A 24,275-nucleotide genomic window follows, 5' to 3' on the forward strand; every position below is an offset into this window, starting at 1 on the left:
AAAGAACATGTCATCATTATTGTTGAAATTGTGATGGTATAAAACTTTATTGACAAACTTTGCTGAAGAATTTCAGCCAATCACCAGTGACCTGGGAGTCACTCACGCATGCTTGCGCCAGTGCTATCCATTTTTGTTTTGTCTCACTCCTGAGCGGGGAGTAACCCAGGAGCACGGTATACCATAGAAAGTGTGGATTACAACCAGCAGTGCACAGCTTATAACCCCATTCTGCAGTTCTACAGTTACAATAACAATTTCCAACATCTCAATTTCTGCTTACCTGTAATGACACTAAACAAGAGTGGAATCCGTTAGGCAAAATAAAAGCAAAGCTGCCCCTTCCTATGAAAAGCTAATCACTGGCAGCTAAGAACAATCAGGCCTCACACTATTAGTACTAAGTGGCTGGGCTCCATTGACTTCTCAACAAGCATTACTCACCTGCACTGAATGGTTCCTTTATCTCATTAGCTTTTTAAACTTATTGTTGAATTGTTTTTTTCTGCAAATATCAATGCTTGCAATCGGATTGCCTGTATACACAAAATACATGTGTAGATGCATGCAAATCCACTCTCTGAGCATAATGCGGTCAGTAGAATTGATCATTCCCCCAAAGTGTTCTGTGTCTTAAACTGCTAATCTGAGGGATTCATAATATGAGGAAGTAACTTACGGTTTTACAATCATGAAGTTCTTGCTTTGTCAAGTGAGACAGCCACAATGGAATACTGTTTGAGTTTGTGGCAGGTACACCGACTCACCCAGAATGAGAATAAAGTCAACAAACTAATGCCACAAAGTAATCTAAAGTGCAGAAAGATTCTAATGATAGTTGGCACTAATAGCCTAGTCTGGCAAGCCTGTTGAATGAGACATTATTAATGTTCGAAACAAGTTTAAGGTCCAAATATCCCCGAAGCCAGAATTAACTGATAATCTTGAAGTTGTTCATATTCGATACATCCATATTACAACCAATGGTGACAATCGAAATGCCATAATTATTTAACCCTTAACACTTGGTGAAATCAGGCATTCGTATGAAAAGAGTTTTCAAATATGTTATCTTTGAAACAACCTTTACTTGTATTTGAAAGGGAGTTTACAGTTTACATGATCTCTTAGACATATTTGCCTACCTTTGTGAAAAATGGTGTTATGAACACAAAAAATACGTCGTATAAAAGCAGGAGGACAAGAAGGATCACACACGCCTGGTAAAGAAAGGAAGGGACCACGTTAATTTGAATTGCAAGTTACAACAGAAGCAAAATGTTTCAAAGCAACAGGACACTTGAAAAAATGGGCTCATTGTTTGTGCTTATGGACATGTGAGAATTATCTTTTTCATTTTAAGTGACAGACACAATTCTTTATTGTTTTAGTACCAAACTGAGACAACAGAAAAGTTAACACTATCATGCTCCCTTTGAGTCAATTCATAAATGATCAACAAAAAACATCTTAAAAAGAATACTCATTTCAATCATGACAAGTATTTTTTAACATTTGAAAATACATACAAAATATTGATATAGTCAATTTATGTTGCAAATGACTCCCACTCCTAAGTCTAGCAGTATCAACAAAGAAATTACTCGAAGCCAGCTGGCCATAGGCATAAAGATGCTGGTGATAACTTTCCACACAAGACGGAATTTGGGTTATCTCAAAGCAGTTATTTTTAAAAACGATTTAAAAATGTGGAAATCTTTAAACAAATCAATTCCTTTTCTAAATTAGGTATAAGTGCATGTGTATTAACTACAGAACTGACAGTGTTGTGGGTATCATCTGGCATAGTGATGCTGTTAATAGAATTCCATAAAAAACAGAATTCAAGCCCCAATATAGTTTTTTTAACTATTGAAAAAAATTAAACCAAATTAATTCATTTTCTGGATTAAATAACAGTGTATACGGATTAGCAACAGTACTCACACTGTTTACAGAATTCCATAAAAAACTGAAAACAAGCAACTTCACTATAATTTTAAAAATGTATTTAAAAATGTAAAAATCTTGTAACAAATAATTACATTTACTGCATTTTATATAAATGTACGTCCATTAACTACAGTAAAAATACTGTTGTGCGTAAACAACAATTTAAAATACCTTTCATGCAGTGTGTGCAGAGCGGACAAACAAAGATCACATGATCAACGTCTTGAATACCCTGTAAGGAAAGACTAAATATTCGCTCCAGTCTGCTAACTCTTTCCAAAGCTCCAGTAATAATCTTTAGTGGAAGCATTTGAAGTCTAACAAGGAGCATTAAGCGCAGAACTTTATGCTCTATGTTCCATTTCAAATATAGTTACAGGAAGCACATACCATAACATATCTACCATTTGTGTGACAGGAGGACATATCTAGAAAAATGCTCAATGCTGCACATGAATTTTTAAGGAAACGCTTGAGCTCCGGCATTGACATAGATTCAAAAGCCTCTTGTTTTAATTTGAAATATTCTAAAGCCATATTAACATTCCTCCTAAAAATACTATCCTGCCTTTCCTCCATAATTACGACCCTCCAAAGTAACCGCCTTAGGGAATTGGCCTTAGATTAAATCAATGTCAGTCACCAAAGTAAGACTACAGCCAGACCCAAGACAAAAGTACTTGTGAGGCCTAGTTCTAGCCGAACAGTGGCAGTGAAGGCTAGAGTATTCAGGCTACATAATCACCGTAGAAATGTTCCCTCCACAGAGTACATAAAGAGGCATTTGCCAATTGTCAGACCCTCTGCCACATATAACAGGGATAGTGATATTTTTAGATGGTAACAGATGAATTGAGAAGGAAAAATGTCTAAGCCTGTGGGCATTAGATAAAGCCGTTGGCGCATCTGTGTGTCCTACATCTAGTATTTAAGTGGGATATATGATTTCTATATTCGAAGTTGAAACTAAATGTACATTCTAATGAGCATATAAAAATTGTGTCTGCTCTACAAGCAACAGTTGTACGCCTCTCTATGCAGTTTTGTTTGCCAGAGAAACTTTGATGAATAGCAATGTTCACAGTTGCTAATGCACTGTAGTAAAGAATAACAAAATTCACAAACTGAATTGTATAATACTAAATAAACAATGCTTTCATCCCATCCGTTCAATGACAATATGCCATGCACATCAACTTTAGTATCATGATAATGGCTACCCTATCATCTTATCCATCTTAATCATCACAGTCCTTACTTTAGGAGGGCAAATCAATATCAGGAATGGAGGCATCACTGCTTACTCCACTTTACAATGTGAAAGATTATTTTTTTACATTTATTTTAATACAGAAGCATTGCCTTGTATGCTTTGCTACCCCATTCCTGTTCCTGCAAGCCATAGTTGGATAGGGGTAAAAAACGACATTGGTTAATTATTATTATTATTATTTAACATTTGTATGGCGCATCGTATCATCCCGGGGGGATCTCACGGCGCCTAGGCATGACATCAGACAGAGACCAAGAGCAATGCAAACCCCTAAAACATCCAGGTTTTTAGGCTTTTTTTGAAGTGTCCCAGCGAGGTACAACGACGTATCTCTTCCGGCAGCCTGTTCCAGTGGAAGGGGGCCAGATAGGAAAATGCATGGCCTCCCATTCCGGATTTATTAATTTTACAAGGCACTAACAGGTTTTGATTACTAGACCTGAGGAGGCGACTGGGTACATAAGGCCTCGTCTTCTTCCTTCAGTAAGCTGGCCCCAGTTCTCAAGTTGCCTTAAACACCAGTGTGAGAAGTTTGAAGACTGCTCTTTTTTTTTACGGGCAGCCAATGTAGGGCTTGAAGCAAGGGTCGCGAAGGGGAGCGTCTGGGTTTGTTCAAGACCATTCTTGCTGCCGTATTTTGCAGCACTTGGAGCCTAGTGAACAATTCTTCGTTGGCTCCGACCAATAGGGTATTACTGTAGTCCAACCTGCTTACAATAAGCACCTGAATCAGGGTCTTTCTTGCACCCAGGGGAATCCAAGGAAATACTTTTCTCAACATCTTCAGAATTTCGAACCAAGTGCCAGAAAGTGATTTTTTGTGGTCTTCGGATGACAATTTGCTGTCTAATAGAACTCCCAGATTAGTGACCTGCTTTGCAGGGGAAGGGGGTTCCACCAGCTCTGTAGGCCACCAGTCCGGTGACCAAAGTTCCTCTGCCTTCCCGAACAGGACAATCTCCGTTTTGTTGGCGTTCAATTGGAGGAAATTGTCCCCCATCCATTCAGCTATGTTCAACATGCAGGTCCTAAACTTGACTCTGGTGACAGCAGGGTCTGAATCGAAAGGAATAATCACCTGCGTGTCGTCCGCATAAGAGATGGTGCCAAAGCCATGTGCTCTTATGATAGCGGACAACGGGGCAACATATATGTTGAACAGAGTGGGGCTTAGGATGGAACCTTGAGGTACTCCCTTGCCAAGTGGGGTGACTGATGACACAAAAGCGTCTAGTTTAACATAAGGAGATCTCTCTGTCAGGAAGCTCTGGAGCCAGGCCAATGCTAGACCTCCGACACCAATATCCTGTAATCTGCATAGCAGGATGTTATGTGATATGATGTCGAAGGCCCCGGAGAGATCGAGCAGCATTAGCATGTTGGGAATCCCTTTATCTAAGGACATCCGAATGCTGTCTGTGACTTCGATTAAGGCCGCCTCCGTGCTTGGGCCTGATTGGGCAGGATCCAGCAATTAGTGTTTTTGTAGATAATCATTCAGTTGCTTATTGATCATCTTCTCCATGACTTTCGAGCTACAGGGCAACAGAGATATCGGCCTATAATTTTTCCTCTCTACTGGGTCTGTAGACGATTTCTTTAGGAGAGGTTTAATCGAGGCTCTCTTCCACTTGTTCGGGAAGGTGGCTGTGTCCAGGGAACTGTTACAGACTGACGAGAGTGAGGCAGCTAAGATCGTGGCTAGCTCTGCCATAATGAAAGGCGGGGCACAGTCTGACTCTGATCCTGATTTTGGTGCTGCAAGTGCCTCCTCTACTTGCTCCACTGTGATGGTGGCAAACAAATCAAGGTTAGGTTGTGAGGGATCTATCGAATGCGGGGTAAGCAAACTAGAGGTCTCTCCTCCTCCCAGCGAGTTATATATTTTATCTATCTTTTCCCTAAAATGTGTGGCCAGATTGTCACAGAGTTGTTGGGTATGGGGGGCTACTGCCCTACCTACTATAGGGTTGATGAACTCTTTTAATATCTTGAAGAGTTCCTGTGACAAGTTCTTAGCCTTACTTATCTGCCAACTCAGGTGTTCTCTTCTAGCCATTTTACTTTGATCTAAATAGGCTCTGTGTGCCACAACGAAGGCTGACTTGTTGTCCAGGTCTTTTGTTTTTCTCCACTTTCTTTCCAGGCCTATGCATCCATCCCTCTCTGCTTTAAGCTCTTCCGAGTACCAGAGCGCGGGCGCCAGTTTCTCTTTTACTCCTATTACTTTCAGCTGGGTGATGCTATCTAGGGCCTTCCCAACCTCTGCCTCCCATCTTTCCAAGGCCCTGTTGCTGTCTAGCTCCCCCTCCAACAAAGGGGGTGAAAAGGCCATGTCAAAGGATTCCGGGATGACTTTCCTCCACGACCTTTGACGCCCTTCCTTAACTAGGGGCTTTGTTACTCAATCTGGCTGGCTGAGAGAGAATGTTAAAGCCCGAAGGTCGGTCCAGGTTAGCTCTAGCTGTGAGTTTACGGGGAGAAAAGGTTCGGTCGAGAAAATGGAATCCAAGGTAGGGCCTGAGATATGAGTAGGCTCGCTTACTTTGGGAAATAGCTGAAAAAAGGGACTTGGAGTCTGAATTCAAAATGTCTTCAAGATGATGGTTAAAGTCTCCTGTTAACAAAAAATGATCTGTTTGAAGTGTGTAAGGGGCGAGTGTTTCCAACAGAGTAGAGCAAAACAATTGCTTGCTTTCTCCCGGGAAATGGTACACTACTGCTCCCTTCCACCCTTTCAGGGACTCTATCTGGACACCATAAGCTCTATAAATGGGGTTAGGACTGAGTCTAGTACTTTGATGCGGTGGGGGGCCCGAGTTGCTACTATCAGCCCTCCTCCCGCTTGGCTATTCTATCTAGTCTTGTCACTGTATAGTCTTCGGGGAAGGCAAGTGATAGCACTGGGGAGGAGTGGCTGTGGAGCCAGGTTTCAGTCAGCATGCAAAAGTCTGGTTTTTCCTCCTCCAGAATGTCCCATAACTCCCCCGCATGTTTAGAGATTGACTTGGCATTGATATATAGCCCCTGAAAGGAGCCTGCCAGTGATTTGTTACAAGCCAGGGGTTTCCCCCTCCTTGATTGGTTCAGTCCCTGTACTCTGCATGACTGGAGGGACGGAGAAATATTAGTAAGTCTTCCAAGGTCCCCTGTCCACCCACAGTCCATACAGTGGCCTTCAAAAGTGAAGGTTTAAAATTTCAGGTAGGGGAGAGTTAGGTGATCAAGGGAGAAATGCACAGCTCAGGTCACCTGCTGTGAATGCCGGCGTGTCTGCCACACACTGCGGCCCTTCCGCGCCTTACCTCCTCTTTATGCCCCGCCTGGATCACTAGAACGCCAACAGCCAGCCGCCCCGATATGGCCGCTGCTACTGGCGAAATACGGCGCTAAGTTTTTTGCTCCTAATCCAGTCCTGTGGCTCAACTTCAGTGATTCCTAGTGATTGCATTTATAGTTATGATGGCTTTCCTTTTACATGTTTTGAGTACCCCACCAATCCTCTCTGTTACTACAGATTAGGGTTAACAACGCTTGAGTTTATTTTGGTTACATTCTTTATCACTCAATCCAAACCTCATGTTCTGAGGGGAGATGGCACTCATAACACTAAGTTCTACCACTTACCACACCTGCACAATGTGGACAGCAGCTCTAAACCACTTTAGGTGGTGTTTTGGATTAGGATAGCTTTAACGGCCCAGGCTTCGCTTGATCGTGTGGTCTTTGCTTTGCATCCTCTCACTCCTTTTCCCTAGGTCAGGACATTAGTGATCAAATTCTGTTTTGTCCACCTGGCCAAAGGAAAGTCTTTTCCAATCAATGAAGAGTCTCTTCTTTCTCAGTCACCCCTGTAGAGCAGAGATTCCCCTCCCTCGCGACCCAAAGGGGTTCCTGACATTTAACTCTGGCAATACGAATATTCAGGCAGTTTATTTAATTTACGCCTCAGTTTGTAATTCAGTATATTTCTCTTGGGTCGATGGGTCTACACCGGATTTCTCATTACTAGAAGTGAGTTATTTGGGGCTGTTAACTGCATGTGCATATTACCTGAAGAGCAGAGACTTGGCACTGCGACAAGGAAGTGGGATGAGGCTGGTAACGACACTAATACTTACCAGTTGCCATCACTGCAGTGATTCTATTCTTCAATGCCATAATTTTGTGCTTCTCCTTCCTATGCTCCTGTGTTACCAAAGTCTTCAACCCTTCGCTTTTATACATGGCCATTTTACAGTTAAACTTTTTATATACATACACCCTGGACAAGAATACGGGGAAACATTACATTTTCTTAAATTGAGAGTTTAGGTTACCTAGTCTTACACAGCTGACACACACTCAAGAGTATGGACTGCGACAAGGTTTTGTAGGGCTCCGTTCACAATGAGATCAAAGGCGAGTAAACTAGGCTTCCACATGACCCACTATACGGCCTCCTGCAACCATTTTTCAGGGCCTTCATCCCAGAACACAAACTGAAGCAATGCATATTTTATCAGGAACCACCCCCATTGTTTTAAATCTAAAAGGCAGTAAACCTCTTCAAACAACAGCTTTTGCTACGATTGTGTGTATATAAAAATGTGACAGAGTGCAATAACACATCAAACTTCTTACTAATGGATGGGTAATGAATTAGGGGTGCAGTGAAAATTCTTTAGATTAATGAACTTTTCCTGCTGCTTGGCATCCCTGAGATCTAATGATTGGTCACCTTGCCCCAAAGAAATAGTCATCTCTTTTCAGATTCTGCAGATTTGTGAAATAAATGTAAATTTGTTTAATTCATTAACATGCATATACTTTTAAGAGCCCATGCAAATATAGGTAATTGTTTTAATCTAACGGTCTTTCATGTAATAGGTGCAAATACAACACATTCAAATTCGCAACACCAGAGTGTATGTATCACACTGTAACACTGACATCTCTCAATAATGTAGCTAACAGATGTTGGGATTACCTTGTTTAATGGTAATTACTACAAGAATCACAGGAGGATTAAAGGTTAAGGGAGTCGAGCAGGCGGGTTTCGGTTGGTATTTGCCAGTTCACACATTCCACCCAACTGGGCTACTTTTAGTCTCTACTCTGGGGGTGTCTTTCACAAAGCACCCGACTATCTACACTTCCTACAGACAATTCCAAAGAGCAAGCAAAGACAGTGTGCTTTCCCAGGGCGGGGGAAGGAAGGGAATGAGTTGCCCTGGGCTGATAATAAATAGTCAAAAGGCTACTTTGTGGAAAGCACTATTCAGTTATGAATCCACATCATGTGTATATCCCGTCTGTTGCTGCTCAGTGACTGCTTACAAATTCACAGAAACACAACATGACAATTCTAGAAGACCACATGAAAATGATGCTGATACATAGGAATAATAAGCAATTAGAAAATCACTATACCTTGAAATTGGGCATTCTTAGAGTTTTGATGAAGTTGAGACAGAAAGCAATACCCAAAATATCTTGCAATATCCAAGCCCACCTGAAATGAAAAGATAACCACTATTTATTTCAGTGTGAATAATATCACTGTGGGGTTTACTTACAAACATTTCAAACAACTTTGCACTCACTTTACGGCTTAACATTGCCTTTATTTTAGGAGAATATATATGGGAGTCACTGAAAATTTGAACCAGGCTCGAGCCTGAAGCTTGGCCATGGCTCAACTCACGGTCCTGTAGAAACACCAAAGCCCATGACAAACCAAGCTTTTATGTGACTTCTGTCTGCCACCCTCGCTCTACCTTCATGCACAAAGAGGTAAAAACGAAGTATTACTATTTGAGGTAAAAAGTAGAAACAAATACACAGTTAATGGCCGATTGTACAATGTAGAACCAGAAAATGTGGATTAATCCGTGCTTCCCCACGTAACCAAAATGGGTGATCTTCAGCTCATATTTTATTTCACCATTCCTTCTTGCTTCATTATGGCATAGGAAAGCACTTACAAATATGAGAGTTCAGAATACCAGCTGTAATAACCCAATAAGTTTGATTTAATAGACTATAACGTTGCTCTTTCTATAAGAATCTGGGCTACATACAGAGTACACTTGACAACTTCTTGCCTCTTAGTTCACTAATGGCACTATTGTCAAGGTGGGGGCAGGGATGATTCTAAATTCATGATTAAAAACTATCACTTTTAATAAGTACTTCTCTCTGCAGTGCTATAATGTGGCATATTAATATCAAGGCTTCCACATGTTAAAGAAAAAATGTTGGGAATTTTGAAGAGATCTGATCATATTTTACATAATGTTTGTTGCACGATTTACATGGCACACATTTTAACACCTTCGCTGCTAATGGAATTCCCCTCCTGTGCTGCCCCTCATTGAAATGGGTGTGGTCGTGACGGAACCATTCCGTCATCAGCACAGCCCAACCGTGTCCGATGACGGAATGGTTCCGTCAAAAGCATCGAGGGGTTAAGGGCTTGACTCCTGCATAAGTTCTAGGAGACAAGCCAGACCATTGGCTACGTTCTGGTTTGGCTCTCCCTATTAAATTGATGGCTCGCCCACCTCTAAGAATACACATACACATACAACAAGAATGGGCAAAGCCAATAGGTTTCACCTTTTTTGACCAATTTGCCTTGTCAGTGCTTTCTGCCATGCTGATGCTGTGCAGCATTGTACAATAAATACATTTTAATTGCACAAAAGAACATTTTAGAATATGAAACAGCCTGGCAGCCTGGCAGCAAATGGCAACTGCCAAGCACGCCAAAAACAACCACTTAAAATATGTTATGGACCACTAGGGGACCACCAGGGGTGGAAGAGCAACGAAAAAGCACACAAGTTAGAATTAGAGAGTAGTGGAAGAAGGAATTAAAAAAATATAGATAAATAAAATCAAAACTATGGTACGGTCCACACAAGGCTTTCGCCTGCTGACAGCTAAAAGCAGTCTCATGAAGGAGCCCTAGAAATGTACTTCAATAGAGTGCCAATAATATGTACTCCTGTGCTTCCCCCACCCCCCCACCCCCCCCACCAAAGACTCTCACAGGTGCACTGAAAGATCACACCAAGAAAATTAACTGTCATGATTTGAGATGGGAACATAACCAGGGTTTATGTGGGTAGTTAGAAAACGGCACCTCCCCTAATGTACCCTCATTACCTTCTCTCTTATCTTGGACAGTGCCAATAGGAAGGGGTTGACCCAGAACCCCCTTAAGTACAGACTGGAAGCCTGCTGCAAATGAGAAAGAGCCTATGCCCACATCTAAAGTTGAGTAAGTACTCTGTGTAACAATCACAAAACACAAATACGTCAAGCAACTATTTCAAGAAGCAATAAACATTTCAGAAGTTCTTTTCATGTTCTTCTTTTAATCTTGCAAGGTTGGCCAGCCAACATGAGTTTCCTCTGAGAAGTGGACCCAAGTCTTCATCAAGGCTTGAGGCAAAGTTGAAGAAAAAGGAAATGAAATACTCTGAGCGGTTGTAATTCAGTCCCGGCTAGCCTGAAGGTGCGCGTATGTTCAGCAATGCTCTACCCAGGGAATCTCTGAGCCGGTTTTAATTCCATCCCGGCTGCCCTGTGGTTAAGCGTAAGTAGTCCTACAGCAAAGTTTAATCACCATGAAAGACGTAAAAGCACTAAGAACCGGTGAACATTCCAACCAGGTTCGCGGTGAGTGATGAACAGGGAGTTCGGCCACGATAAGGTCAGTTTGAACTGCCAGAAAAATGATGCCAGAGGAGTACCTCGGCTGCGCAGTGAGTGAGCTGCTTCTCAGGCAAACCAGCACTGCATCTGTGAACCGGAAGTCAGGAAGAGCCCTAGAAATGCAGTTCAATAGAGTGCCAATAATATGTATTCCTGTGCTCCCCCCACCCAAGACTATCACAGGTGCGCTGAAAGATCACACCAACAAAATTGAACTAACTGTCATGATTTGAGATGTGCATCTGAGCTATTAGTATTATAGTAATCTTCCCTTAGCGGACGACCCTCTGTTGTTAGTTGCTGTGATTCTTAAGACATTGAAGTTATCAGGAACAACAACAAAAAAGGTGATGGACGAAATGTTTGCATTAATCTAAGCCACTGGCAATCACTTGGACCGCATTCCATTCGAGTGTTTTCCACCCACTATGCTGCCTCAGTTTTTACCCAGCCATAAGCAAGTCAGTCTTGACCCTACTCCAATGGGAACAGGCCAGCCCGTACTGCCAGAAGACATCCTTTCTGAAATAGAAGACAAACTACCTAGGATTAATTTCATCCCGGTAAGGGCTCATCAGCCAGTTCTAGCCTAATTCCAGTGGCATAGTGAGCATAGGACCCACGTCTGGGTGCACTCGTCACATCAACTGACATCAACGATAACAACAAGGTGATGGATGGAATGCTTGAATTAATCTAAGCCACAGTCAACTGTTTGAGGACGCATCCCAGACCACCGTTTTCACCCATTATGCTACAGCAGTTTGGACCCAGCCAAAAACAAATCAGTCTTGACTCTGCTTCAGTGGGAACAGTCCAGCATGAACTGCCAGACAAGGCCCTCTGTGAACATCCCTGACTCATTTGCATATAGTTGGGTCCAAACTGAAGTTGAATGATGTGCAAAACAACAATGAACTGGAATGAGGGCCTTAAAAACTACCAGTGGCTGAGATTTATTCAAGCACTCCATCCATCACTTTTGAATACTTGAGGATGTCACCCTTAGTGGGACTGGTATGCCCAGACTCGTGTACTGTGCACATTGTGTCTCTGGAACCAAGCTAAAGTGGCATGGGGTGCAAAATAATGATGGACTGAGATGCAGCCCGAGTAATCACCAGTGACTGAGATTATTTGAAATATTCAATCTATCAATTTTTGTATACCTCAGTGTGGAAGTATCAGGGGCAATAGAGTTTCCACTGTGAATTTCTACCGGCACTACCATTATTTTAATGTCCTCGGCGGCATTCTTTGGTGAACTAGCTAGCATTTTTTCCCAGTATGAGAACACTCAGATCTTGTGGGAGGGGGACTTCAACATGGTCAGGGACCCAGAATTAGACAGATCGGCTGGTCCTCCCAGGAAACCCGCGGCAGCCGCGAGAAAGCTTGATGAAGTGATGGTGTGCTTAGACCTGTGCAATGTGTGGCGAATGAGAAGTGGGGTGAGAGGGGGTTATACACATTACTCAGCGTTCCATGATCTTCACACACGGATTGACTATTGGTTGGCATCTGACATATTGTTTAATCTTGTACAACAATGTATAGTATTGCCACGCATGCTCTCGGACCACTCTCCATTGCTACTGGTCTTGGACCCTCCTAAGAGAAGACAACCGCCATTCACGTGGAGATTCCCTCCCTACTCCTTGTTAGACCAGTTATTTCAGGAGGAGATGACTGTAGCCATTGAGACATACTTTGACACTAATATAGGCTCTGTAGATAGTTTCCAGACGATTTGGGAAACATTTAAATTATATATTAGAGGTATAGAAATGGCGAAGCAGTCGGGCGTGCTTAGAAAGATTCGGAAGACCCTGGCTGATCTGGAAGGAAAATTGAAAAGCCTAGAGCAGCAGAGAATCGCAGGGAGCGCTGAGAATATTGAAGGTGAAATTAAAGTACTGTTGGAGGAATATCATGAGGAGGCTGATTGTGAAGTGAAGTACCTTTGAAAGTATGCCACAGCACGCTCCAATAGTAAGGGAGAGAGGCCAGGATCTGTTCTGGCACGGCTAATGAAGGCTAGAGGCGGTAGGACTCCGATGTCGGAGATTAAGTCGGAGGGTGTTGAGCTCTTAACAGAGGAGGCGGCTGTGGCCGAACGCTTCAGGCTGTATTGTGCTGACCTATACAGGTCCCGGTCTGAAGGGTCGGAAGAGCAGATTGCAGAGTATTTGGAGTATATACAACTGGCGTTTCTTCCGGATGCGCACAGGGAACTCCTACAACATCCGATAGAGAGGGATGAGATTGTTGAGGCCTTGGGCTGCATGAAAGCTAGCAGTGCTCCGGGGTCGGATGGTTTAACAGTAGCTTTCTATAAGTAGTTCTCAGAACAGTTGCTCCGACACCTTGCGGCGCTGTTTGAGGATATTGCGAGACGGGTACAATGCCCCCGTCGATGAGAGAAGCCATGCTGGTCATCATTCCTAAGCCAGGTAAAGCTTTGGATGAGTGCAGCTCGTTCCGCCCTCTGTCCCTTCTCAATGTGGACACTAAATTGTTCGCTAAAATATTAGCCACCAGATTGGCACTGATGCCTCATGTCCTGGTTGCTCCAGAGCAGGCGGGATTCATCCCATCCAGAAATTTAACTTATAATATTCGAACTGTGTCTGGCAAGATGCAGCACGTCCGCCAGGAAAATAAAGCAGTGGCTGTTTTTCTGGACATGGAAAATGCATTTGATTTGGTGGAATGGTCGTTTTTACGGCAAGTGTTGACGAGAATGGGGCTTGGGGGAGTATTTCTGCAATTGCTCGGTAATTTAGATCATTTGCCCACGGCCAGAGTGCTAATTGGGGACATGGTCACTGCCCCCTTGTGTATTACTAGAGGCACCAGACAGGGTTGCCCCCTATCCCCGCTTTTATATGCCCTGGTGGCGGAACCCTTGGCCTGCGCCCTGCCGGAGTACCATGGGAATGAGGGCTTCGGATTTCCCACATACAGAATAATTGTGTCCACCTATGCTGACGACATGCTCCTTTATGTTAGGGAACCCGAGGACAATTTGGCGGCAGTTATTAGAGAGGTGGTCCGCTTTGGGTTGCAATAGCGGACACCGCAGTACTCACCACGCTGCAGACCAGCCGTGAGGGAAACGGCTCCTGTGCCTCACGTCCTCCTGTCCTGAGGACTTCAACACCCAGGTGCCCCGGGGGTCAGGGCGCACCAGTGACGCCAGCACAAGCGCCCGGAGGCGTTTGAAAAGAACGGAGCGCCGAGAGCTCCTGGGGGCAATAGCGGACACCGCAGTACTCACCACGCCGCAGACCAACCGTGAGGGAAACGGCTCCTGTGCCTCGCGTCCTCCTGTCCTGAGGACTTCAACACCCAGGTGCCCCGGGGGTCAGGGCGCACCAGTGACTCCAGCACAAGCGCCCGGAGGCGTTTGAAAAGAACGGAACGCCTCTCGCCCCGCGATTCGCACGCGGGAGCTGACCGGGAGAAGCCCGGGACAAGGGTGGTCCCTCTGTGGCCGTCCGGGGCCGGAGGAGGCAGGGCTGGGCTAACCCTCTGATATCGGCCGAACCATGGGTAAGCGCAAGAAACCAACCAATATAGAGGAGGCGGGGGAAGAAGGCAAAGGTCCCCAGACATTCAGAGACCATTATTTCTTATCTCTCTTCAGCTGTGGGGGCCCTTACCAAGGAAATCGAAACTGGTGAGCAAGAGCTGGGCCTGGTACCCTCTCCTCCTACAATCACTCCCAACCCTCAGGATTCCCAGGATATCGTCCCTGTGGCCCAGATCCCATTAGAGCCCGTGGTGACTATTGTAAAACCCACACAACCTAACACTGCTCCTCTTCTGGGTCCCACTCAAGTGTTACACCTGTCAATGAAGGCCCAGTTGAATGATTACGCCCCAAAAAAGAACAGAGAAAATCGGGGAAAAACGAAGGATACTGTAGCTGCATCCCCGAGGGATAACGACTTGTTGGGTGAACAGCTGGAGGCACTATTCGTCGCAAGAATTGAGCCCTTATTATTGGGGATAGCAAAAGACATTGTGGACACTGTGAACACTTGCCTTGCGGGCCTATTAAAGAAATGTGCCCTTATTGACAGACTTGTCAATGAACATACTGTTTCCCCAGAACATCAAGGAGCATGTACAGTTACATCAGGGAATAGCACCCAAAAGGACGCTAGGTCATTTGTTACTGTGTTACCAAGTAGTGGGGCGGAGGCTGCTAATGATAGACCAGGGGGCCTACACCCAGCCCCTATTAGTTCAGTGACAAATCATCCTAAACACGATAGGCCCGGTAGGCCGGCCGATCCTCTCAGCCTAGTCTTTAACAAAGGGGCGGTGGGGTGTCGAGCGAAAATAGATCTACCTTCAGAAGCTGCCCCTTTAGTAGCAATTTTTATTGGCATTCCCCCACTCAAAGAGGGAGAGTGTGAACCCACCTTAGATCTAATAGCAAAGGCTAGATCCTGGTGTGCTGATGCCAGTAGCGGCGGGGTTAATATTTCAAACAGGGTTATCATGGCTAGGCGGGTGAGCTGGATTGGTAAGCAAGTGAAGTCTGTACAGGGGGATTGCGTGATATAAACTTTGACACTCGTGATTTAACACAGAGTTTGTTCTGGGATGGCTCGGAAATACTGGAAACATCCCAAATGAGACCGGTCCCTTTGGGCTTTTTTTACCCACCCCCATTTAAGAACTACTGTGACCACCATCTATCTATGATAAGGAAAGGGACAAGCCAAACTACGAGAAGGGAAAGTTTAGGTAGGAACCCACGTTTGGAATCTCTAAGGAGAGAGCAAGTACCTCAGGCTGCACCTTACTCTCAACTAGTACACAGACTTGAGGAGGGTGGTGGGTTGGCCCTGAGTAACCGTTTTTCCCCATTGTCAGACATCGAGGAAATTAATTGACTTCCAGCCCCTATGTCATCCCCCTTAGCTAGGGCACCCATTACAAACGGGGTAGCAGACTGCAAAATCATCAGTTGCAATGTTATGTTATGTTATCTTAAGGCAATACTTTTAGAGCGCACGGCTACCCCAAGGGGTGTCCCGGCGCTTTGGCAAAGAGACCTGAAACCTAAAAACACAGAGGCAGCAACACTACAGTCACAGTGATTACGCGGAAAAGAGCATGGTCTTCAGCTCTTTCCTAAAAGCTAGGAGACTTTTAGCTTTGTGGAGGGAGAGAGGGAGCTCGTTCCAAAGGCGAGCTGCCACATGTTGGAAGGACCGTCCTCCCATCCGAACTCGTTTGGCAATAGGCACCTCCATTTTAGCCAAATCGGCTGACCGCAGCGTCCTCCGCGGCACATAGAAAGCGGTACGCTTCCTGATATAATTAGGACCGACAGAGTGAAGGGCTTTGAAGGCCAGCATAAGGATTTTAAATCGGATTCTTTTGGAAATGGGTAGCCAGTGCAGCCTAGTTAGAAGCAGTTGGGCGCTGGCTCTCCTTGGCAGGCCAACTATGGCTCTGGCCGCGGAATTTTGGACAATTTGCAGTCTAGCCAGGAGGTACTTGGGCAGACCAGCAAAAAGCGCATTAGCGCAATCTAACCGAGACCCTACTAGCGCCTGAACTGCCGTCTTCCGATACTGTAGGGAGAGCAAAGGAAGAAACTTCCTCAGCATCTTAAGGATGCCGAAGCATTTCCCTGATATCCCTATGATATGGGGGCGGAAGGAGAGGTCATCATCAAATACCACTCCAAGATTTTTCACTTGGGAAGATGATTTCTCAGGGGGGAACATATCCTGGGGCCACCAGGACTTCCAGCCCGGATCGGGGGCACAGCCAAAGAAGAGCAACTCAGACTTATCCGAGTTGCATTTCAGGCTGTGCCGCTGAAACCACGCAAAGACTGCACTCAGACAGTCTTTGATCCTGTCGCCGTCAAAAGCCTCTCCTTTGCTGCATGTAAACAGGAGCTGGGTGTCATCAGCGTATGAGATGACCCGGGCCCCATAAGCCTCCGCTACCAACGCCAGAGGGGCCATATAGATGTTAAAGATGGTGGGGCTCAGAATGGACCCTTGAGGAACCCCAACCTCTAGCGATGGAATTTCAGCGGAGAACGGTGGAGCCCAGATCATCTGTCGGCGGTCCGATAAAAAGGATTGGAACCAATCCAACACCGTCCCCCGCAGTCCGATCTCCCCGAGTCTTAAAAGGAGACCAGCATGAGGGACGGTGTTGAAAGCCGCCGACAAATCCAGCATGACTAACATAGCCTTTCCCCCTAGATCGAGCGTCTCCCTGATGGCGTCGGTCACCTCCACGAGGGCTGTCTCTGTGCTATAATTAGCACGGAAACCGGATTGAGAGTCATGGAGAATGTTGTTATTCTCAATAAAGGTGGTAAGTGTATACTGAACATGCTTCTCAACCACCTTCGCCAGAGCAGGGAGAAGGGAGATCGGTCTATAGTTAGCCAGCAACAAAGGATCTAACAAAGGTTTTTTGATCAGCGGCAGAATGAGTGCGTGTTTCCATTCTGGAGGCACCACTCCGGAGCTCAAAGACAGATTGAGCAGGGGGTTCAACAAGCTGTTTACTGCCGATGCCACCCTGCCCAAGCACTTTGCTGGACAAGCATCCAGGGGTGAGCCAGATTGAAGCCGAGACAGTAGCTCCAGCGACGTTGCACAAGACAACTGCGGAAAGACCGATAGTGTGGGTCCAGGCTCTGCCTCTAAAGATGGTACTGGCCGATTGCTACCGAAGTCATCGGCAACCAAGGAATGGTCCACGGGAGGAAAGGAGTCCTGAATGGTTTTAATTTTTGTGACAAAAAAGTCAGCAAGCTGCCTAATCCACTCTTCCGTATGAGAGTGTGAGAGGGCACCTGCGGCAGGATCAACAATATAGCCGGAATCAGAGCCAAAAGGGCAGATGATGCATGGGTTAAATTCATTAGTAGTCACGACATTATAGCATTCCAGGAATCATGGGATATTTCCCCTAGTTACTGGATGGATGGCTATACTAGCCTTTGTATCCCGGCTGTCCCCAGTTCTGCCGGTAGAGCAAAGGGAGGCCTTATCTTCCTTTACTCCCTCAAACTTAAGGGTGTCTTTAAATTGGTTAAAGTTGCTTCACCTAACCTCCTAGTTGTGGAATGGGTGGGATCCCCTACCCGTAAAACGATTCTTATTAATTTTTATAATTCCTGGACAAGGGACAATGATCATGATCATATTGCCATTTTGGAATTTTTTTTAGCTACTGTCAGTCAAAATAATTGCACTAATCCTGAGTTTATTTTATTGGGTGATTTTAATATTCAACCCTGCAGCGATTCGTGCCGCATTGAAGAGCATGAGGCCCCTTGTGGTGCGGAGGTTCCCCATTTCGAGCACACTAAGTCTGGGGAGGCCCTGGAATCGCTGTTGGCAAACTTTAATTTATTTGAACCAACTCAGTCTGAGGGGGGAGCCAAAACAGTTACCTACAAGGGCTCTGATCCAGGATCAATAATAGATTACATTTTCCTGTCCCCAGGCATTTTATATAGGGCTGCTTCTTACAGAGCAATTGTTTCCATATACAGTGACCACAATCCCGTGCTGCTCGAGATGTTTTGGGGCGACTCTGTGGTTCATAAATTCTGCCCCGCTAACCCAAGATTAGCATTACGCCCTGTGGACCAAGGGAGAAGGTTGAAATGGTCAAATGTAGTCCCTGAGAACTTTATGGAAGAATTACTTCCTAAAATCAGTGAGGATATGATGGTTTGTCAGGACTCAAACGCCTCTTCCCACGAAATCATGGGGGCCTTTGAATCCGTATGCATACAAATCTCTAAAGATCTAATGACCACAACAGGGAAGGGAGGTAAAAAGCAGCATAGATGGTTTGACTCAAACTGCTCGAAAGCCCATAGAGCACTTATTCGAGCCCTAAAACAATCCCCAAGAGACAAGGTTGCCAATGCCTCCCTTAGGAAGGAGTATAAGCGAATTATTAAGGGTAGGAAAAATGATATAAAGAAAGCCGCCTGGGATAATTTACAGTCTATTGACGTCTTACGTGACAGTGGCCAATTCTGGGCCATAATTAATCAGCCTTTCTTCCCAGAGGTAGATAACACGACCATGGACTGTGTTATACCTGATGAAAAATGGATGGGCCACTTTAGAGAGGTGTATGGAGATATGGACCTGGATCACCAAGACCCCCCTTTTGTAGCACCGGAGTCTGCCCCCCTAATATTTGACCAAACAGAAGTTGAGAGAGCCAATTTGGAGTCCTCAAAAAACAAGGCCCCTGGGCCGGACGGTGTCCCTGCCGATCTCTATAGTCATCTACCAAAGTTCTGGGCTAGGATACTAACAAACGTCTTCTCTGCTGCCAATGGTAAACATTTCCCCTCCTCCTGTGCTACCTCAATTATAGTGCCTATTTTCATAAAAATATTTACAACAATTAGTGTAATTACAACATTTAGTCTGCCCTGTTCCCATGATGCACTGGGCCAGGGACAGACTGATTTGCATATAGCCAGGTTCTGAACTGGGATGGTGCAGTGAGATAAATAACGGTGATGGATCAAGCCCTGATCTTTGGACTGGGTAAGAGTGGTCTGCTTAATTCAGACACTCTGTTCATCACCACCCCCTTTTCTGAATCGTTTATGGCCACTATAGGTGTGGCAGGGTATACTCAGACATGAGTCCCTTTCTCACTGCACCATCAGGATTCAAGCAAGCCGGCCGAAGACGGCTGAAATGCCAGAAACCGGTCCCCGGTAGCTTGTCTCCTTTCTGGTGAAGAATTGGCTTGGTAGTTTAGTCTGCCCTGTTCCCATGATGCACTGGGCCAGGGACAGACTGATTTGCATATAGCCAGGTTCTGAACTGGGATGGTGCAGGGAGATAAATAACGGTGATGGATCAAGCCCTGATCTTTGGACTGGGTAAGAGTAGTCTGCTTAATTCAGACACTCTGTTCATCACCACCCCCTTTTCTGAATTATTTTCATAAAAGGCCAGCGAGAAGACCCTGGGTGTTACAGACCCATCTCGCTCCTAGACTCGGGGGTCAAGATACTAGGCAGAGTTTTGCTGGCGAAACTAAGAGGAGCACGCCTGGAAGCGAGATTACCAACTGACTCACCCGGTTTCCCTGGCCGCCGACGGATACCATCGTGTACCGCGGCACCCCCCGCCTGACTGTGGGCGGACGTTATTTCCAAACCTCCACCGCTGTTTCCTATTGAGGATCACTGGCATTTAGAGGCTAAACTATTGTTAAGGCTTTCACTGAAAATGTCCTGATGATGGTCCCCGTGATTTACTAGGGGTCCAAAACGCCGTCGACCTTTAAGTACCAAAAACAAAAACGTGATTACTATGTGTTTTATAGGTGCTTTGTGGAAATATTCTGTACAATTGCATTTATGACAGAAAAACGTGTTTTGCCTTATAAAGCCCTTCTTTGCTCTCTATATCCACCTTCTGTACCCGTTCTGTAAGTGCTGGGCACAGGCTTGTGTTCCACACTGGCTGACTTGTGGAAGGTACTCTGTGTGATATAACTACATGTAAATTGAGTAAACTATGAAAGACCACTGTCCGGCTGGACATGTCACTCTTAATATAGATTGACTCTGTCTATATTTTATTCCTTTCAATTTTGTTGTATGCATGGGACCTATGTTGCTTGAAAAAAGTATGTTCCCCGAGGTCCCTGCTGACTAATTTGGGGCCCCTTGTTGTTGTAAAATTGGCGAAACTAAAGGACAGCATTGAGAGAAGCGGGGGGCTATCAAACATCCAATACGGGTTTAGAGCAAGGAGAGGAACTTTGGAGCAATGCTCTAACTTACATATGCTGATTGCGAAATATACTGTAGCCAAGGAGGGGTCGCTATTTTTGGCCTTCATGGACCTCTCCTCGGCCTTCGACCTGGTGAACAGGGCCAAATTATGGGCCATGCTATTGGAAATTGGGATTGACGTGGTATTGGTAAATTTTATGGCATCCCTTCACCAGGAGCTATTCGCTACAGTTAAGAATCACCAAAGAGGGAAGGTGCACGAGCCGCTTTAGATCTAAGCGAGGAGTACGCCAGGGCTGTATCTTGGCCCCCCTCCTATTCACTATTTACATAAATGGCCTCGAGTACCATCTGGAGGCAGTGAATGGGGACGTTCCGCGTGTAGGAGAAGCAAGGATACCTGCTCTCCTATACACGGACGATGCAGTCCTAATAGCTCGCACTGGTGTGGCCCTCCAGCAATTGCTGGATGCTTTTGGGATATTTATGGACAGGTTGGAATTGAAAATAAATGCAAAAAAATCTCACACGATGGTGGTTGGTCGCTACAAAAACAAGAATAAATCTAAAATCTTTTCGTGCAAGGGTGAGGTGGTCTCCAGGGTATCTACCTTCCCTTACTTGGGGGTCCTGTTTGATGAGAATGGTTCCTGGGGCTCCCAAATCAAGGCAAAAGGCTTGTCGGTAGATAGATCTTCTTCTGCCTTACTGGGGTTTGCAAAAAGGCTGGGGGCTAGGCCAATGGAGGCACTCCTAAAAATGTATAATTCTAAGTGCATCTCAATTGCTTTGTATGGTTCTTGCCTGTGGGGCTACACACATCATGATCTGATCCAGAGGGGAGAAAATAGGTTTTTGCACTCACTTTTGTCTGTCCCCCAATCCACCCCGACTTTTTCCATCCATGCGGAGGTGGGTTTGGCCCATGTTACCGACAGACTTAGTTTGGCCCCTCTAATATTTTAGCTGAAGACATGGCTCAACGAGGAATTAACGTTGAATCATGCAATCCTGTCTGACGTCCTGTCATTAGATCATGCTAAAAAAGTCCCCTGGCTGGAATTTTTGAGAAAGACCTTTGGCCAGCTGGGTCGGCCCGAGCTCTTCTCATCACCATCCAGTATCAGGAGAGAGGATGTCACCTGGATCAAAACGCACTTCATGGATAGGGCGGGACTTGTACGGGAGGAACGGGAATTGCTGAAACCCACAGTCAAAGCGCACTATATCTTATTGTATTCCCCTGCAAATGAGCCATACCTTAAGATTGTTTCCAGGCCATTCCACAGGTTTTTGCTGACCAAGTTCAGATTTAATCTGATCCATTTCTATCTGGGTAATTATCAATCATGGGCAAAACCAGAGGGGGGCCCCCCATGTAATTGTGATAATTATTCACCCCAAGATACAATGCATTTTATCAGGTTTTGCGGCCACTTTGCAGAAAGAAGAAAAACATATCTGTTGCCCATTTTAAGGGCAGCTGGCTTCATTCACGTGAGGCCAGCCTTAGTTTATCTTCAGTCCTTGAGCAGCCCTTACATTATATTTAGTGTGGCCAATTTTCTGGTGGCAGCTTCGAGAATTAAGCCACAAAATGCGATTACATCTGTACTATAAAGCACTTTTTCTATGCGCATTTTTGCACAGACTGTTTTTGATTAATTACATTTTATATGTTTTTATATGTATCTTATGTATTTTATCATATTGGTAAATTTCACTGAACTCAGACAGTGAACTTTTAATCTTTTGTATGTAATGTTTTATCCCTTTTTATGATTTTTAACAAATCGAATAAAGTGTACTTGACTGACTGGGTTGTTATCGGGCCTGAAGGTCAATTGGGAAAAATCGCTTATATTCCCGCTAACGCCGGCGACCAAGGCCTTTGAGGTGGAATACCCTTTACAATGGACTGAGGACTCAGTACGGTATTTGGGTATCCAACTGCACACTGATGCGGATATTGTCTTTCGAGAAAATTATGGTACATCCATCTTTAGGCTCGAGGATGATGTGGAGCTGTGGAGTCGCCTCCCACTGTCTTTAATGGGGCGTATTTCTATTATGAAGATGGTTGTTCTGCCTAGACTCCTTTTCCTTTTCACGAATGTTCCTTTGGTTCTTCTGCGCACCTTTTTCCATAGGCTGCGTCAATTAATGCTAAAACTAGCCTGGGCGGGTAGGCAAGCTAGAGTGCAGAGGGGGATACTCACGCTTCCCTACCATTTGGGGGGCTTGGCGCGAAAGATTTTGAATTGTATTATAGGATGGCTCAGGGAGCTCACCTCCATGCTTGGATCCATCGTGAGGCAGACATCCCCTACTTACGAATGGAGCGGCTGTTTGCGAAGCCAATACCTTTGCCGGCGGTCATTATGGAACTGGCCTACCATAGAACTGGTATTGTGGACTCAAACTCTACTCGACATGCTTGGCACTGGCTCCTGCAGAACCAGGCAGGTGCAATACTATATTCGCCAGCTATGCCTATTGAGTGGGTAAGATAGTTAGGACCTTGCACAGAAAGGGGTGTGATTCAGGCATTACGCGCATTGAAACTGGAAGTGGCAGGGGACCTCTTTCATGAAGGGACGATCCGCACCCAAGAGCAGCTTGTGGGTCCACCAGAAGGAGGTACTACCAGAAACAAATTCCAATTTCACAGAGTGAGGGGGGCCCTGCATGCACTGTTGGGTGACGATATGGTTGAACCTACAGAGGTACAAGAGTTGATGCATGTTATTAAGGCGACATCCTCTCGCAAAATGGTTACAGCTCTTTAGAAGATGGCAATATCACACTGGGCGCATAAATACACTGCGGCTAGGCTTGCATGGCAGCGAGATTTGAATACTCAGCTCGATGATGATAAATGGTCATCTGCTGTATGAATACTAGGAAAATATCTCTCCATGGCAGACACAGGTTGGTCCACTTCAAGTACCTTAATAGGGTATATTATACCCTGGAAAGACTATGTAGGTATGGCCTGCGAGAAGATGCGGAATGTGAGATGTCACACGGATACAGCGGACTTCTTGCACCTAGCATGGTTGTGCCTGGGAGTATACTCCTTTTGGGTGAGCTTATTCAAGGAGCTAGGTAGAGTGGTTGAAACTGACCTTGCATTGGACCCAATAGAGCTCTCCTTGGGTATACCAAATTGCTCCCAAAGGCAATTCACAGATTGGTCGATATGGGACTGCTTATGGCCAAGAGAAGGGTGGCTATGCGCTGGTTAAGGGGCCCGGTCCCGACACTGCAACAATGGTCCTGTGACATGCTGTACTGCTCTACACAATCGGAGCTCTATAGTGAGTTACTACCGCCAAGAAGTAGACCTAAAAACTTTTGGGGATTATACACTGCATACGTACAAGGTGCACAGAGTGATTGTGTAGAAGAGAACGAATGAAGAAGGCTTGGATGTTACGAGTACCCTTGAGCCAGCAGGAATTGGCTGAGGTCTTATGTTAAAAAATGGTATCCTACAATAGACTTATTGATATTGATGGGAGGTCTGTAGGGGGAATTTACGTGGGGGCGGAACCAGTTAAC

General features: G+C 45.1%; 1 protein-coding gene across 1 annotated transcript in view; it reads right to left on the reverse strand.

The window, feature by feature from the left end:
* Window positions 1-24,275, reverse strand: part of SPPL2A (signal peptide peptidase like 2A) — a 311,837-nt gene that overhangs the window by 108,861 nt on the left and 178,701 nt on the right. The window contains exons 9-10 of the mRNA XM_086958253.1: window positions 8,639-8,720; window positions 1,146-1,220 (exon numbers count right to left, since the gene is read on the reverse strand). Coding sequence (XP_086814379.1) covers window positions 1,146-1,220; window positions 8,639-8,720 — 157 coding nt within the window. The remainder of the gene's footprint in view (window positions 1-1,145; window positions 1,221-8,638; window positions 8,721-24,275) is intronic.

Source organism: Lissotriton vulgaris, chromosome 2_1 (assembly GCF_964263255.1).
Source record: "Lissotriton vulgaris chromosome 2_1, aLisVul1.2, whole genome shotgun sequence".
NCBI classification, from domain to species: domain Eukaryota; kingdom Metazoa; phylum Chordata; class Amphibia; order Caudata; family Salamandridae; genus Lissotriton; species Lissotriton vulgaris.